The sequence below is a fragment of the Pongo abelii genome, chromosome 21 (genome assembly GCF_028885655.2).
Source record: "Pongo abelii isolate AG06213 chromosome 21, NHGRI_mPonAbe1-v2.0_pri, whole genome shotgun sequence".
Lineage (NCBI taxonomy): Eukaryota > Metazoa > Chordata > Mammalia > Primates > Hominidae > Pongo > Pongo abelii.
In genome coordinates this window covers 16,090,893-16,105,807 of record NC_072006.2, presented here as the reverse complement: position 1 = coordinate 16,105,807, position 14,915 = coordinate 16,090,893, and the positions used below count along the sequence as shown (strand labels likewise).

Below are 14,915 nucleotides of genomic sequence, written 5' to 3'. Positions count from 1 at the left end.
TGAGGCCAGGAGTTTGAGACCAGCCTGGCCAATATGGCAAAACCCTGACTCTACTAAAAATACAAAAAGTAGCTGGGCGTGGTGGTGCATACTTGTAATCTCAGCTACTTGGGAGGCTAAGGCATGAGAATCGCTTGAACCTGGAAGGCAGAGGTGCAGCGAGCTGAGATTGCACCACTGCACTCCAGCCTGGGTGGCAAAGCAAGACTCTGACCAAAAAAAAAAAAAAAAGGCAAATCATATGTTGGCCTATGTTTAAAGAATATTAGGAAAATATCAGATTTCCTTTCTTCATTGTCTGCAGCATTTGCCTGAACTTACCATACTTCAATGACCATTCTAGATGAAGCTAATTATTTATCTAATACATTTCTTACAGAAGTATCAGGGAATGATTTGTGAAATGACATGGTTGCCTTCTAGGAAGTCCAAACTCTTAACCCAAGCTTTCCAAGGTTTTTTTTAATAACCAAGAGCAATCAAAATCCATCAATCTATTCAAATCTTTTTTGAGCTTTTACGTTTCTAGTTTATATGCAGACAATCCCCAAATTTCTATCCAACTACGTCCTCTCTTGAGCAAGAACCTGACTCCTATGACTACCTAGCACAGATGCCTCTAAAGTCTTTCAAGCACTTTGACCCCCACAAACTCACTCATCACATTCTTTCATATTCCTTCACCCTCTTGGGTTTCCAAACTCTGTGAAAGGCCTCAGTAAGCACCCAGGCATCACAGTGGACACACAGGACTCTTCATTCCCTTCTCCCTCTCCTCCTCACTGTTCATATTCAATTATCCAGACTTTCAGCCTTTCATTCCTCCCACCTTCCAGACTTTGGATCCACTCTGCCAGTGTAGTTCAGACCATCATCAACTCTCCTTAACCCACAGAGTTGTGGTTCTAGAGTGGAGATGTATCTGGTTCATTCTTCCAGAGTTTTTAAAACCTTATAAACAAACGGACTAGTGCCCAAATTAAATCAGCAAGGGACAAGAACAGCCAACTTACAAAAGAAAAACTGGTCAGTAAAAATATGACCAAAGTAGCAACTGAAAAATCATATCTTAAAACAAAGACACATTATTCCTTATCAAATTAGCAAGAACTTTATTTATTTTATATTAAAGAGACAGGGTCTTGCTGTTACCCAGGCTGGAGGGCAGTGGCGCTATCATAGCTCACTGCAGCCTCAAACTCCCAGGCTCAACCAATCCTCCCACCACAGCCTCCTGAGTAGCTGAGACTACAGGCACATTAAATCTGTGCCTGTTAAATCTGTGCTTGGATTACAGGTGTGAGCCACTGCACCCAGCCAAGAACTTTTAAAAAATAACACCTGGTGGCTGGGCGCAGTGGCTCACGCCTGTAATTCCAGCACTTTGGGAGGCCGAGGCGGACGGATCACGAGGTCAGGAGATCGAGACCATCCTGGCTAACGAGGTGAAACCCCGTCTCTACTAAAAACACAAAAAATTAGCCAGGTGTAGTGGCGGGCGCCTGTAGTCCCAGCTACTCGGGAGGCTGAGGCAGGAGAATGGCATGAACCCGGGAGGCGGAGCTTGCAGTGAGCCAAGATTGCGCCACTGCACTCCAGCCTGGGCGAAAGAGCAAGACTCCGTCTCAAAAAAATAAATAATAAATAAATAAAAATACACCTGGTATTGGTGGGAGTGGGATATTAGACATTCTCACATGCTATTGTAGGAAGTATAAATTGGTATACTCTTATTTAGAGGTTAATGTGGTGATACTGACCAAAAGTCTAGAAATTCACCATACCTTCTGATCCAGCAATACCATTTCTAGAAATTTAGCCTGCAGTTAAGAAATAAATATATTTTTAAAAGATTATTGGAAAAGCCCTATAAATTAAAAAAAAAATTAAGCAATATACTTCTAAATAATCCATGGGTAAATAATAAAAAATAAAAATCAGAAAATACCATGAACTAAATGATAATAAATATGTGAGACAAAACTTTGTGGGATAAGGCTAAAGTGATTAGAGAGAAATCTGTAACACTGAAGTGCATATATTGGAAAAGACCAAAAATAAATTACCTAAGTCTCCATCTCAAAAACTTGGAAAAAGAATGCCAATTTCATCTCCCAAAAAAGTAGAAGAGAATAAGGAAGACAAAAGCAGAAATCAATAGAAAACAAATGTACATGGAGGGAAAAGAAGAAATATCTATATATCAACAAAGCCAAAGGTTAGTTCATTGGGGGAAAAAAAACAATAAAATTAAATAGGTTCTCAAAAAAAATTAAATAGATCCTAGCAACACTAATCAAGAAAAGAAGAGTGACTATATATTACCAGTATCAGCACTTAATTTTGAAATCTTACAGTCATTAAAAATATATTCAAAAATCTTATGAACAATTTCTGGCAATAAATTTGAAATTTTAGAATGGGCACATTCCCACCAAAAAAAAAAAAAAAAAAAAAAAAAGAACTTACCAAAACCAACATAAGAATTACTGAAAAATCTGAAAAGCCAGAACTAAAAAATTTGAATCTATAATTGAAAACCTTTTCATAAAGGAATCTCTAAGCCCAACTGGCTTGACCATTGAATTCTTCTAAAAATTAAGAAATGACAACAATCTTACGATAACTCATACAGAGAACAAAAATGTAGAAAATATTTTCTAACTTGTTTTACAAGGCCAGAAAAACCCTACCCCAGAACGTCCAAAAAAGGGAAATAAAACTAATCTCCCTCATAATACATAGATTTTAAAAATCCCACCATACACTGACACATAGAATGTAGTGACATATAAAAAGATGATATATTCCAGAAATTAGGTTTACTCCAGAAATGCCATGTTGGTTTAATATTTCAAAATCAATCAGTGTAATTTACCATATTAACACAACAAAGAAAAAACAAACAAAACCCCCAGGTTTTAGAGAAAAAAAGCATCTGATAAAATTCAATGCCCACTAGAAACAAAGAATAGAAGAACTTCCTCAATCTGACAAAGGTTATCTACACAGAAAAAAACTGCAGCAAACATAATATTTAATGATGAAATAGTAAAAGTCTCCCCCTTAAAACTGATTGGGAATGAAATATCTACCATCATCACTTTTATTAATTATGAGGTCCTAGCTTGTGCAATAAAGCAAAACAAAAAACAAACAAAAAAGGCATTAAGATTAGAAAATAAATAAAATGGTCACTACTTGGAGATGACATAATTGTGTACACAAAAAAATTTCAAAGAACATACAAACTATTAGAAGAAATGAATCTAGTAAGGATGTCAGATACAAATATCAAAAAAACAACTTTATTTCTACATACAAACAAGCAATTAGAAAATGATATTTAAGATACTGTTACTTAAAACATCAAAACACATCAATTATATAGTATTAATTCTTTTTGTCCTGAATTTTTTATTGTGATGATTTCAAACTTAAAAGTTACAAGATGAGTACAAAGAATTCCCACATCCCCTTCACCCACATTCCCTAAATGCTGGCATAAACCTCTATTCATCATATGACACCAATAAAAAAGTAAAAAGGCAAATTGCCAAGTGGAAAAAGATATTTCCAATATAAAACTACTCTCATAACCAGAATATAAGAACGCCTACAAAACAAAAAGATAGACAACCCAATTCAAAAAAACCACACAAACCTTGAACACTACATCACACAAACAAAAATATCCAAATGGTCAATAAACATTTTTAAAAATGCTCTACTTAGTTACCAAGAAGATGCTAACTAAAAGCTCGGTGAGATACTCACTCCCTGCTTAGTCAAATAGCTAAAAGTGCAAAGACTGACAACACCAAGGGTTGGCAACAACATGAAGCAATCAGAACTCTCCTACACTGCTGGAGGAGTGTAAATTCATACAAACTGAATGTGATTTGGGAAATGTGTCTGGCACTTTCATTCACTAAAGCTGAACATACACACAATCCTTCAGTCTTGCAATTCCACTCCTATGGAGTACATACCCATCATGAGTGTTTACATATGTGCATTGAAGGACGCACAGGTTTCACAGCAGTCCAATCCAGCAACCTCAAACCAGAAACCAATCCAAATGCTATTCCTACTGGATAGGTAAATAAATGGTGATATAGTCCTATGATTCAACGCTATAAGCAATGAAAATAGATGAACTGCTGGGCGCGGTGGCTCATGCCTGTAACTGCAGCGCTTTGTGAGGACGAGGCGGGCAGATCACGAGGTCAGGAGTTGGAGACCAGCCTGGCCAACATGGTGAAACCCTATCTCTATTAAAAATACAAAAATTAGCCAGGTGTGGTGGCACATGCCTGTAATCCCAGCTACTCAAGAGGCTGAGGCAGAACTGCTTGAACCTAGAAGGTGGAGGTTGTAGTGAGCCAAGGTTGTGCCACTGCACTCCAGCCTGGGCAACAGAGCAAGACTCCATCTCAGGGAGACCAAAAAAAAAAAGAAAAAGAAAATGGATGAACTACTGCTACAAGCAATATAAATCTCAGAAACAAAGACTGAAAAAAAGGCAAGTTTTTAAAAGGGTAGTCATGTAACAGCTTTTTAAACTATTAGATAATGTTAAAAAAACAAAAAGGTAATGTATGATACTGTGATACTGCAGTCAGGATAGCAGTTCCCTTTAATGGGCAGGGGGTAGTGCCTGGAAAGGACACAATGGGGGGCTTCTGAGGACTGACGCGTTTCTACTGAATCTGAATGGTGGATACATGAACATACCCATTTCATAAAAACTACACTGTATAGTTCGATTTGGCACTTTAAATATATTACATTTCAATAAAAAAGTATATGTAAAAATACATGTACAATAATCTAATTTTCAAAACTTGCACACATGAAATAATAAAAAGAAACACTGCTTATTTCAGGACTGTGGAATTATGGGTGTTTTTTATGTTTTATTGCTACATGCCACATTTTATTCAATTAACATGTACTGTAGTTAAAAATGCATTTTAAAAATATATTTAAAAATCACTAAAAATATTTTAAAAATTAGCTCTCCTCCCCTCGTAATCTGTTCCGAGTATGCTCCGAGTCTAATTTTGTACCAGTTATGCTATGCTTAATACCACCCAACTACTTGCCATGTACTTCAAAGCTCATTATTTTCTCTCAGCCTAGAGTAGCCCAAATTCCCCACTTGTTGGCTCACTTTAAATATCACATGATTGCCAATTTTTTGTCCATAAACTTTTTCACTCCTCCCATTCCTGTGCCCTTTGAAAAGATGTTAAATGTCATTAGAGTCCCAGCACTAATCCTCAGTTGAGTCAATGTTTACAAGTCACGAGGCAGAGGGTACTTGTTTCTTGCTCTAAATCAATCCCTACCTTACAAAACGTATCTCCCAATTTTTTCATGACGTAACTGAAATAAAGATATTCTAACTGGAATAGATTCTAATTAAAGTCTATAAGTATTTTGTATTTTGTAAGTACACATTAAATCTAATAACAGCCACAACAATGGCAAATAAGGAGTTATTTAACCAAAGTAATATTAATAGAAGTAGAGAGGGGACTCCACTATTTGAAATAAAATACACAGATGCAAACAAGAGTTGTCCATTTCCAAAGAAGGCAGACCAAGAACTATAGAACTGTAGGCCCCTAAGGGCATGAAATTCTCTCCTTTGGTGTAAAGCTAATAAATAAAAGAACCTTCTGGCTTCTTTCCCTTATTATTGGAACATGATCCTTCTGCTAGAAGCAGAAGGCCATGGTATCCATGTAAATGGTAAAAAGTCACAAGAAAAAAGAAACTGATAAGGAATGTGTCAATAACAGCTGGCTTTAAAAATATGTTGGATATGCTTTCACCATTTATTGGTAAAATCTTAGGGCAAAGATAGCTCATTCAAAATGATTAGACTCTCCTGTTGTACATGGTATGACTTTATACTGAATATATGGAAATACCTAGAAATGTTATTTGCTAAATCTTACGGGAAGCAGCTGTTAACCACTGCACCAAGCAGATTCCCGCAGGACCACTGACTCTGTACCTCTGTGCCCCTTCTGTGCTTCACCGAACAGAAGTCCATAGTTTTCATGATAGAGCCTCACAAAGCTCCACTCAATGTCATTAAGCCATACAGCAAAGCTACACCGCCAGAGAGAGGAACAGAGACAGAGAGTGAATACACTAAAAACAGAGGGCCCTGAAAGAGTAAGACCTATAGAACCAATTTCTTCTTGGGTACTACATCCAGAAAATCTGGACTTCTGGTGTGTAACTTAACTAGCATTACAACAGTGCTAGGTGCACAGTACAAATATTTCCCATCAATTATCCATTTTAACCTGGCACGTTCTTTAATAAGTACAGCTTCGGTTTAAAAACAGCTCTGAGAGGTATCTATAACAAAGTATCACTCTGTTTTTTGGAAATCAAATTTTTATGAAATATTTCAAACATTTACAAAAAATGTTTTAATGATATATGACACCCAGATTTAACAAACGTGAGCATCTTGCCACACTGTTTCTTCTCCCCCATGCTGCCCTTGTAGCAACCAGACAACCAGGAATGGAGAAACAAAGCCTTCATGAAGACATTCGTTTTGAGAAACACTGGCACATGACTTACACTTCTTTGATAAATGGGCATAGCAATGGAGCTCAAAAATAACATTAAATGGGAACACAATTTAAAACTAATGTAAAATCTATGAAGTCTAACATTCAACTATCTTTTCCCTTTCCCACTGCAATCCAAATGCCATGTTAATTATTTTTGTGGTCAACATTTCTGACCTGTCCACAAAACAGATTATGAAGGGTTAAGGAAAGACTAAGGTCTTCCAGAACTATAGGGTTAAAGGTATAGTCTTTCTAAAGCAGTGCCTGGCTATATTGTAGGTAGCACTGATACAATTTGAATCAAGAAAGGGACACTTTTGTCTTTCAGGCAACTAAGTGATGACGATACATATCTATCACATCTGATTTAATTGCACTTGAATTAATGAAATAAATTGCAATCATTTCCACATACTTTTTTGCCTGTGTTAACTGAAGATTAAGGAAGAAATCCAAATTATCTTATTCATTTAACTATATATAGTCAAGATGAAAAACAGACCCAGAATAATCAAAGTTATCCTGAGCAAAAAGAACAAAGCTGGAATAATCACATTACCTGACTTCAAAATATACTACAGAGCAATAGAGTAACCACAACAGTATGGTACCGGCATCAAAACAGATAACAGACCAATGGAACACAACAGAGAACCCAGAAATAAATCCATACATCTATGGTGAACTCATTTTCGACAAAGGAACCAAGAACATACACTGAGGAAAGGACAGTCTCTTCAATAAATGGTGCTGGGAAAACTGGATATCCATATGCAGAAGAATAAAACCATAAATTTATCTCTCACCATATACAAATATCAAATAAAAATAGTTTAAAGACTTAAATCTATGAAACTGCTACAACAAAACTTTGGGGAAAATCTCTAGGATATTGGTTTGGGCAAACATTTCTTGAGCAATACCCCACAAGCACAGGCAACCAAAGCAAAAATGAACAAATGTAATCACATCAAGTTAAAAAGCTTCTGCACAGCAAACGAAACAATCAGCAAAGTGAAGAGACAACCATGGAATGAGAGAAAATATCTGCAAACTATCCATTTGACAAGAGTTTAATAACCAGAATATGTAAGGAGCTCAAACAACTCTATAGGAAAAAAACCTAACAATCTGATTTTAAAGTGGGCAAAAGATCTGAATAGACATTTCTCAAAAGAAGATGTACAAATGGCAAACAGGTATATAAAAAGTTGCTCAACATCACTGATCATCAGAGAAATGAAAATCAAAACTACAATGAGGTATCATCTTGCCCCAGTTAAAATGGCTTTTATCCAAAAGACAGGCAATAACAAATGCCAGTGAGGATGTGGAGAAAAGGGAACCCTCGTGGACCACTGGTGGGAATGTAAATTAGTATAGAGCTACCATATGATCCAGCAATCCCTAATGCTAGGTATATACCCCAAAAAAGAGAAATCAGTACATCAAGGAGACATCTGCACTCCCACATTTACTGCAGCACTATTCACAGCAGCCAAGATTTGGAAGCAACCTAAGTGTGCATCAACAGATGAATGGATAAATAAAATGTGGTACATATACACAATGGAGTACTGTTCAGCCACAAAAAAGAATGAGATCTTGTCACCTATAACAACGTGGATGGAAATGGAGGTCGTTATGTTACATGAAACAAGTCAGGCACAGAAAGACAAACTTTGCATGTTCTCACTATTTGTGGGAGCTACAAATTAAAACAACTGAACTTGTGGAGACAGAGAGTAGAAGGATGGTTACCAGAGGCTGGGAAGGGTAGTAGAGGAAGAGCTGGGGAGGGGAAGATGGTTAATGGCTATGAAAAAATAGTTAGAAACCATGAATAAGATCTAGTATTTGATAGCACAGCAGGATGACTATAGTTAATAATAATTTAATTGTACATTTCAAAATAACTAAGAATATAATTGGATTATTTCTAACACAAAGGATAAATGCTAGAGGTGATGGATACCCCATCTACCCTCATGTGATTATTACTCATTGTATGCCTGTGTCAAAATATCTCATGTTCCCCATAAACATATACAGCTACAATGTACCCACAAAAATAAAGATTAAAAAATATATGAAAGATTTTGCATAAGGTATTCTCTTACAACTCTTCTAACTTACGTGTTTTTAAAGTTCACTGTCTGCACTGATACAACAAATCTTTTTCAGCAACGAAGATTAGAAACCAACATTTGCTGTGATATCTAATTTATAACGTAAAATAACCGATTTGTAAAAGCTTACTTGACATAAGTTTCGGAATCTGAGCTTGTCCTCTCAAAAGCGGCCTGTATAAGTTTCCCTGGTAAGTCGCAGGTGGTGGTGCAGCATTGCTGTAAATGCCAGTTCCTGAGCCTCTTGGCATAACATGGCTATAAAGGACCCAACACAAGAAAAAAAAATTGTATAGTGATATACCCATCATAACACAACTGACACAAATAAAACAAATGCTCATAGCCACGTCTTCACTAACAGATCTGATTCAGATAATACAAACAAAAAGGTGGTTTATAATTAAAACTCAAAACTACATAATGGTAATAGTGATAGCAAATGTTCACCTGCCACACCAAGACTCTTAATTGATAACCATTTAAACATTTACAACTTACATCACACAAAAAATAATATGAATATTTTTCTTTTTTTGCATTATGTTTCAGTTTTGTCCTTAAGGATCCATGTTCTTGCTATCACTGTATACATGACTACTCTACATCTTGCTATTTTTAATTTACTATATCAAATACTTGCCTGTATCTTCTTCATCTTTGTAATTCCAACACATAAACCTATAGAATACTATGTTGATGTCTTACACTTTACTAAACCATTTCTCTCATTTCGTACTAGTAGTATAGATTACAATACAATATAAATATTTGGGCATATAATTATGCTCATCTAAAATTATTTCCTCCTCACAAATCCAAGAGGTAGGAATTTGGACCAAAGGTTAAGAGTATCTTCTGAACTCACTGCTCTATTTAGAGGAAATACTACGTTGCTTTCCAAAATAGTTAAAATAATGCAAAAAGTTAAGACTATTTTAAATCTGCATTTCTTTTACTGCTACTAAGAATGAAGATTTTCCAAAACAGTGACAATAACAGCTAATGTTTACATAGCATTTAGGAACCACCCTAAGTGCTTGACAGACATTAGGCTCACTTAATTCTTACAACTTCATAATTTTAAGAATATGTAGGTACAATTACTGTCTCCACTTCAGACATAAGGAAATGGAGGCACAGAGTGGTTCGGTAAAGTTCACAAATATATTAAGTGGTTAAAAAAAAAAAAAGGTATCTGAATCCAGACATTTAAGATCTAAAACCCATGCTCTTAATCACTCTGCCACACTATCCCTCTTAATATTTGCTGTATAAATTACATGTTGATGGTGACCTTCTGCCTAAATAATTTTTTGAATCTTAAGGTTTCCCCACTAATTGGAAACATCTATTTATAAGTTATCATTATTAATGCATGAATCCTAACTCATTAATATTATGGCAAGCCTGTTGCTCTTTCTATACCAGCTTTACCTGTTATTGTTTACAAGTCCCCTCTCTCTATAGTATCTTCTACAGCTAGGAAAAAGACAATTCAGTTAACTAATAAGGGCAAAGGATAAAAATCGGAAATTCATAGGAGAGGAAATACAAATTACTAATAAACATATTAAAAGATAATTTCAGTAGGCAGGGAAATGCCAATTCAAGCAACTATGAGATACCACTGTTCAAGCACTGGGCAAACAAAAATTTAAGAGACTGAAGGCTTCTATACCAATGTATTGGTTAACACTTGAAAAAGAGTCTCCATCATACATTAATTAATTCAGCTAAAACTTTCTTGTGGGTAAAGAGGAGCTTTTATTCCCTTGAAGTAACAGTCAGAAAAATAGTAAAACGTCTTAGAGAAAGTAATAGAATTCTCATGCAACACATATAGCAATACATAAATGGAGAAGTTAATTTTTAAAAATGAAGAAAAGCAGACCAGTATCAAAGTTATTAAAATATCTACAAAACAGTTGTATTTTATAGTCTGTTAGATGTTTGTGGCGTACAATAATGTGTTGTCCAAAATGTCTGTTTAGGTTTTAAAGATGGAGCTCCACTCTTTGCTGGGTTTTAAGCATGTAAGCAATGTTATGAGAGGACATAGTAGCAGTGGTGGTCAGCCATGGTGGTGAGACAAAAATATGTGTGTGAAACAGACTCAGTATTTTCTCTTTTTTCCTTTTTTTTTTTTTTTGGTTTAGATGGAGTCTCCCTCTGTCGCCCAGGCTAGAGTGCAGTGACGCAATCTCAGCTCACTGCAAGCTCCGCCTCTCAGGTTCACGCAATTCCCGTCTCAGCCTCCTGAGTAACTGGGACTACAGGCACTAGGCGCCCGCCACCACACCTGGCTAACTTTTTGTATTTTGTTTAGTAGAGACGGGGTTTCACTGTGTTAGCCAGGATGGTCTTGATCTCATGATCTGCCTGCCTCAGCCTCCCAAAGTGCTGGGATTACAGGAGTGAGCCATCGTGCCCAGCCCAAACCCAGTATTTTCATAAAGTTAAAAAATATATATATATGGCATAAATACTGACTTGTTTTATGGGATGATTCAGAAAAAGCAAAATATACAAGGGCTAGAAACTGTCAACTCACCCCAAAGTCCTGAAGGCTGCCTGATCCAGGTGCACAGGCCTCCGGTCACGGTTAAAGCCAAGCTGAGGCTTCCACTGCCGTCCATTGCTGGATTTTTCCCAGTCACTAGGTTTCAGTACTGCTGCTGGCTTTCTGACCATTTAAAAAGACAACACTTAGTAATAGGGATGAAAGCCATTTGTACAAAATAAATCTAGGTAATTTACTGTTGTTACCTTGCTCCTGGAAGCATTACAGCTTTAAAAATGTAATCTTCAGCAAACTGTGGGTCTTTAAAATTAATACTGGAAAAGAACAAGAAGCAATTCAATGATCTGATTATATCAGCCTGTCTTAATTATCATGTAGACTGAGGTATTTTTCATATTTAAGTCCTCTCCAAAAATTATTTTAGTTAATAAATGGGTTTGACAAATGGCTAAATGTCTTCCTCACCAAACTGTCTCTAATTCCTGGTACATATAACCTTCATGTAACTTTCTCTGTGGGAAAAGTCATGTTCTAGCTGACTATTGGTGATGACAGAAGTAACAGACATTGCCCCAACTCAAATTTCAAAATGATATTGTAGACAGGTCGAAGAGTTTACAACAACAAATAAAAATAAAATAACCTTTAATTTTGTTCAGTCCATTGCAAAAACCCCAAAGCATCTTGAGGCAGATTAGCTCTTATTTTAATAAAGAAAAGATGGATATACCAATAGAAATATTTGCAAAATCAAAAAATGCACACAAATAGCTAAGAAATCTATGGTGGGTGGGGGACGGACTTACAAAAAAAATTAAACTTCACAGTTGGACCTTGTACCCTTCTCTCCTAATGTGTGATTTTTAAGTAATAAAATAATTTTCACCATTTGAAAACTACACAAATATGCTTTTTTTTTTTTTTTTTTTGAGACAGGTCTCACCCTGTTGCCCAGGCTGGAGTGCAGTGGCACGCTCACAGCTCATTGCAGTCTCAACCTCCCAGGCTCAGAGATCCTCTCACCTCAGCCTCTCTCATAGCTGAGACTACAGGTATGCAACACCATGCCTGGCTAATTTTTGTATTTTTTGTAGAGATGGGGTTTCCCCACGTGGCCCAAGATAGTCTTGAACTCCTGGACTCATAAGACCCACCCACCTCAGCTTCCCAAAGTGATGGGATTACAGACATGAGCCACCGCGCCCGGCCAATATGACTATTTTTAAAAGCTATACACTCAGGCTTTGAGTATAAGCTGGGTCGAACTTTTCTGGTAGTGATGGCAGTGGTTGTGGTATGTATGTTTGTTTACCTATCCCAAAGGTTGGTAAGTACCTAAGTCTGTCTTCTGACACAGCAATGCTTCTTCCAGGACTCTGGTTATACACCAGATTTATACTTAAGGATACTTATAACACTATTATTCATAATGTTTCAAAGACTATAAAACCTAAGTGTATGAATGACAGTGGACTGGTTAAAAAAACTAGAGTTCTTCCTTTTTAGGAAGAACTCAGATAATATTTTTAAAAATTTAATAATAGAAGGCCAGGTGCAGTGGCTCACAAGGTCAGGAGATCGAGACCATCCTGGCTAACACGGTGAAACCCTGTCACTACTAAAAATACAAAAAATTAGCTAGGCATGGTGGTGGGTGCCTGTAGTCCCAGCTACTCGGGAGGCTGAGGCAGGAGAATAGCGTGAACCTGGGAGGCGGAGGTTGCAGTGAGCTAAGACCACACCACTGCACTCCAGCCTGGGTGACAGAGTGAGACTCTGTCTCAAGAAAAAAAAAAAAAAAAATTTACTAACAGAATACTTAATGACCTTAATGACATGGGAAACATATATACAACAGACTAGACATATTCATCAATCGATTATCAGTGATTTTTCTCTATAAGTTAGTAACTTGTTTCCTTTTTTTTAAATATTTTTCAAAATTCCTCCAATGATTACACTTACAGTCAGTTAAAAAGGTTTTTAAAAAAAGTTTTATTGACCTGGTTGACATTTTTAGATAGCAGTTTTCTTTCTGAATACTGCCACTTTAACTAGAGTCCATCTGCTTTACAGAAATTTTCATTTTAAGTACACAAAAATGGATTCACTTACAATAAATATACCATGAGCTCAATAACAGCTGAACAATACTTATTACTCAACTAGTTCTTCTTACAACTCACTCTTCACTGGTAACTGTCTTTAGCTCAGATTTTCTCTACTGGCAAGATGGCATGGGGCAGGGCAAGGTAGGACAGGCAGTGATAAAGGTTTAAGAGGATGACAGAGAAAATGGTAGTTAAGTATTTGTGCTCATTAGGGCTTTGCAGATAAAAAGTCAAGTAACAAAGCAAGACTTGCAAATAAAGTGTTTTGAAGCAGGTATCTGTGTTTCAGCAGGGCTTTTTTAGCACTTTGCCAAACTATTAGAATACCTATTGCATGCACGGTTCATGGTGGGAGGGGGGTTATGCACACCGCCAGGCATCAAGCCTGCCTCCCCTTCTAATAAGGGAAATAAGGAAGAAAGTGGAAAATGCAACAACAGGCACAGAAAAGATGCTGAGTCAAAGCATGTGTGTGTATACACCTTCCATATAAACATCTTTGTCAGTGTGGACTGAAGGTATGTGTGTACTGGGGGGAAGGAATTATTTCACCTGAGGACCAAGGAAAACATCATCCAAGAGGCTGCGGTTTAAGATGAGACAGGATTGGTTACAGGGTGGCAGAGGAAACAAACGGAACAAAGATATGGAAAGGGTCCCAGGACCAAGGAACAGTACAGTTTTACTGGTGCAGCCCTTCTCAATGGGGACGTGGGAGGGAATTAAGCCCTACAAAAAATGATGAGTGAGTACATTCTCAATTCTCCCAAGGAGAAAACATAGCTAGTATCATTCTAGAGATACAGGACACAAACTGCTACCTACAATCTGATACATACAACAGACGCTTTAAGATCTCAAGGCAGAATTCTCCCATGGAACTCCAGTTGAGAAGGGCTAAATTAGAGTAAAAACGCATTTGAGCAGAAGTGGGGCAGGAAGAAAGGTAACTGAAGTGGGTTATGGTCATGGAGGGTTTGTGTGAGTATAATGTGATGCCTTTGCAAGTAGTCAATGAGGACGTAAAAGTGATCAAAGATAATTTCAGAAAGAACAACCCAGCAGCAGTGTGCGAGAGAGCAGAGGGACACCCATAAAGAGGTCACCAACAGAGCCTAAGCAACAGTCCGACACACATCTTGGATGGGAATGTTGGGAAAGTAAATAAAATGGTAAGGCTGGAACTAGAATGGAGATCGAGCTCAGATGAAGATCTCCAAGTCATGCACAGAAAGACGTGAAACTAAGAAAATAAAGGTAATAGCCAAGGTAATAAGCTCCCAGGGAGAAGAGAAAATCCCAGGGTCACAGAGATAATCACTTCTGCAGGAGAATGGTTATAACAAGAGATTTAATAAGACAGCTGAAACTAAAGTTTGAGAAAACAAATCCATTTGTTTTCCAATTATTCCTTAATAAAATTGTTCTTAAAATTCCATTATTCATGCTCATGCTCTGAAAGGGAAAAACTCTCCAAGTCAATAGGACAATCTCCAAGATCATCCCTACTTCCCCTCAGAACCACATTCAACAAAAGGATCTACAC

General features: G+C 36.9%; 1 protein-coding gene across 4 annotated transcripts in view; it reads right to left on the bottom strand.

The window, feature by feature from the left end:
* XRN2 (5'-3' exoribonuclease 2) overlaps positions 1-14,915 on the bottom strand; it is an 85,809-nt gene that overhangs the window by 12,303 nt on the left and 58,591 nt on the right. For all 4 annotated transcript variants that reach the window (XM_054541497.2, NM_001133470.1, XM_054541496.2 and 1 more), the window contains 3 exon segments: positions 11,504-11,572; positions 11,289-11,420; positions 8,865-8,992 (listed from right to left, as the gene is read on the bottom strand). In XM_054541497.2, the coding sequence (XP_054397472.1) occupies positions 8,865-8,992; positions 11,289-11,420; positions 11,504-11,572 (329 nt within the window).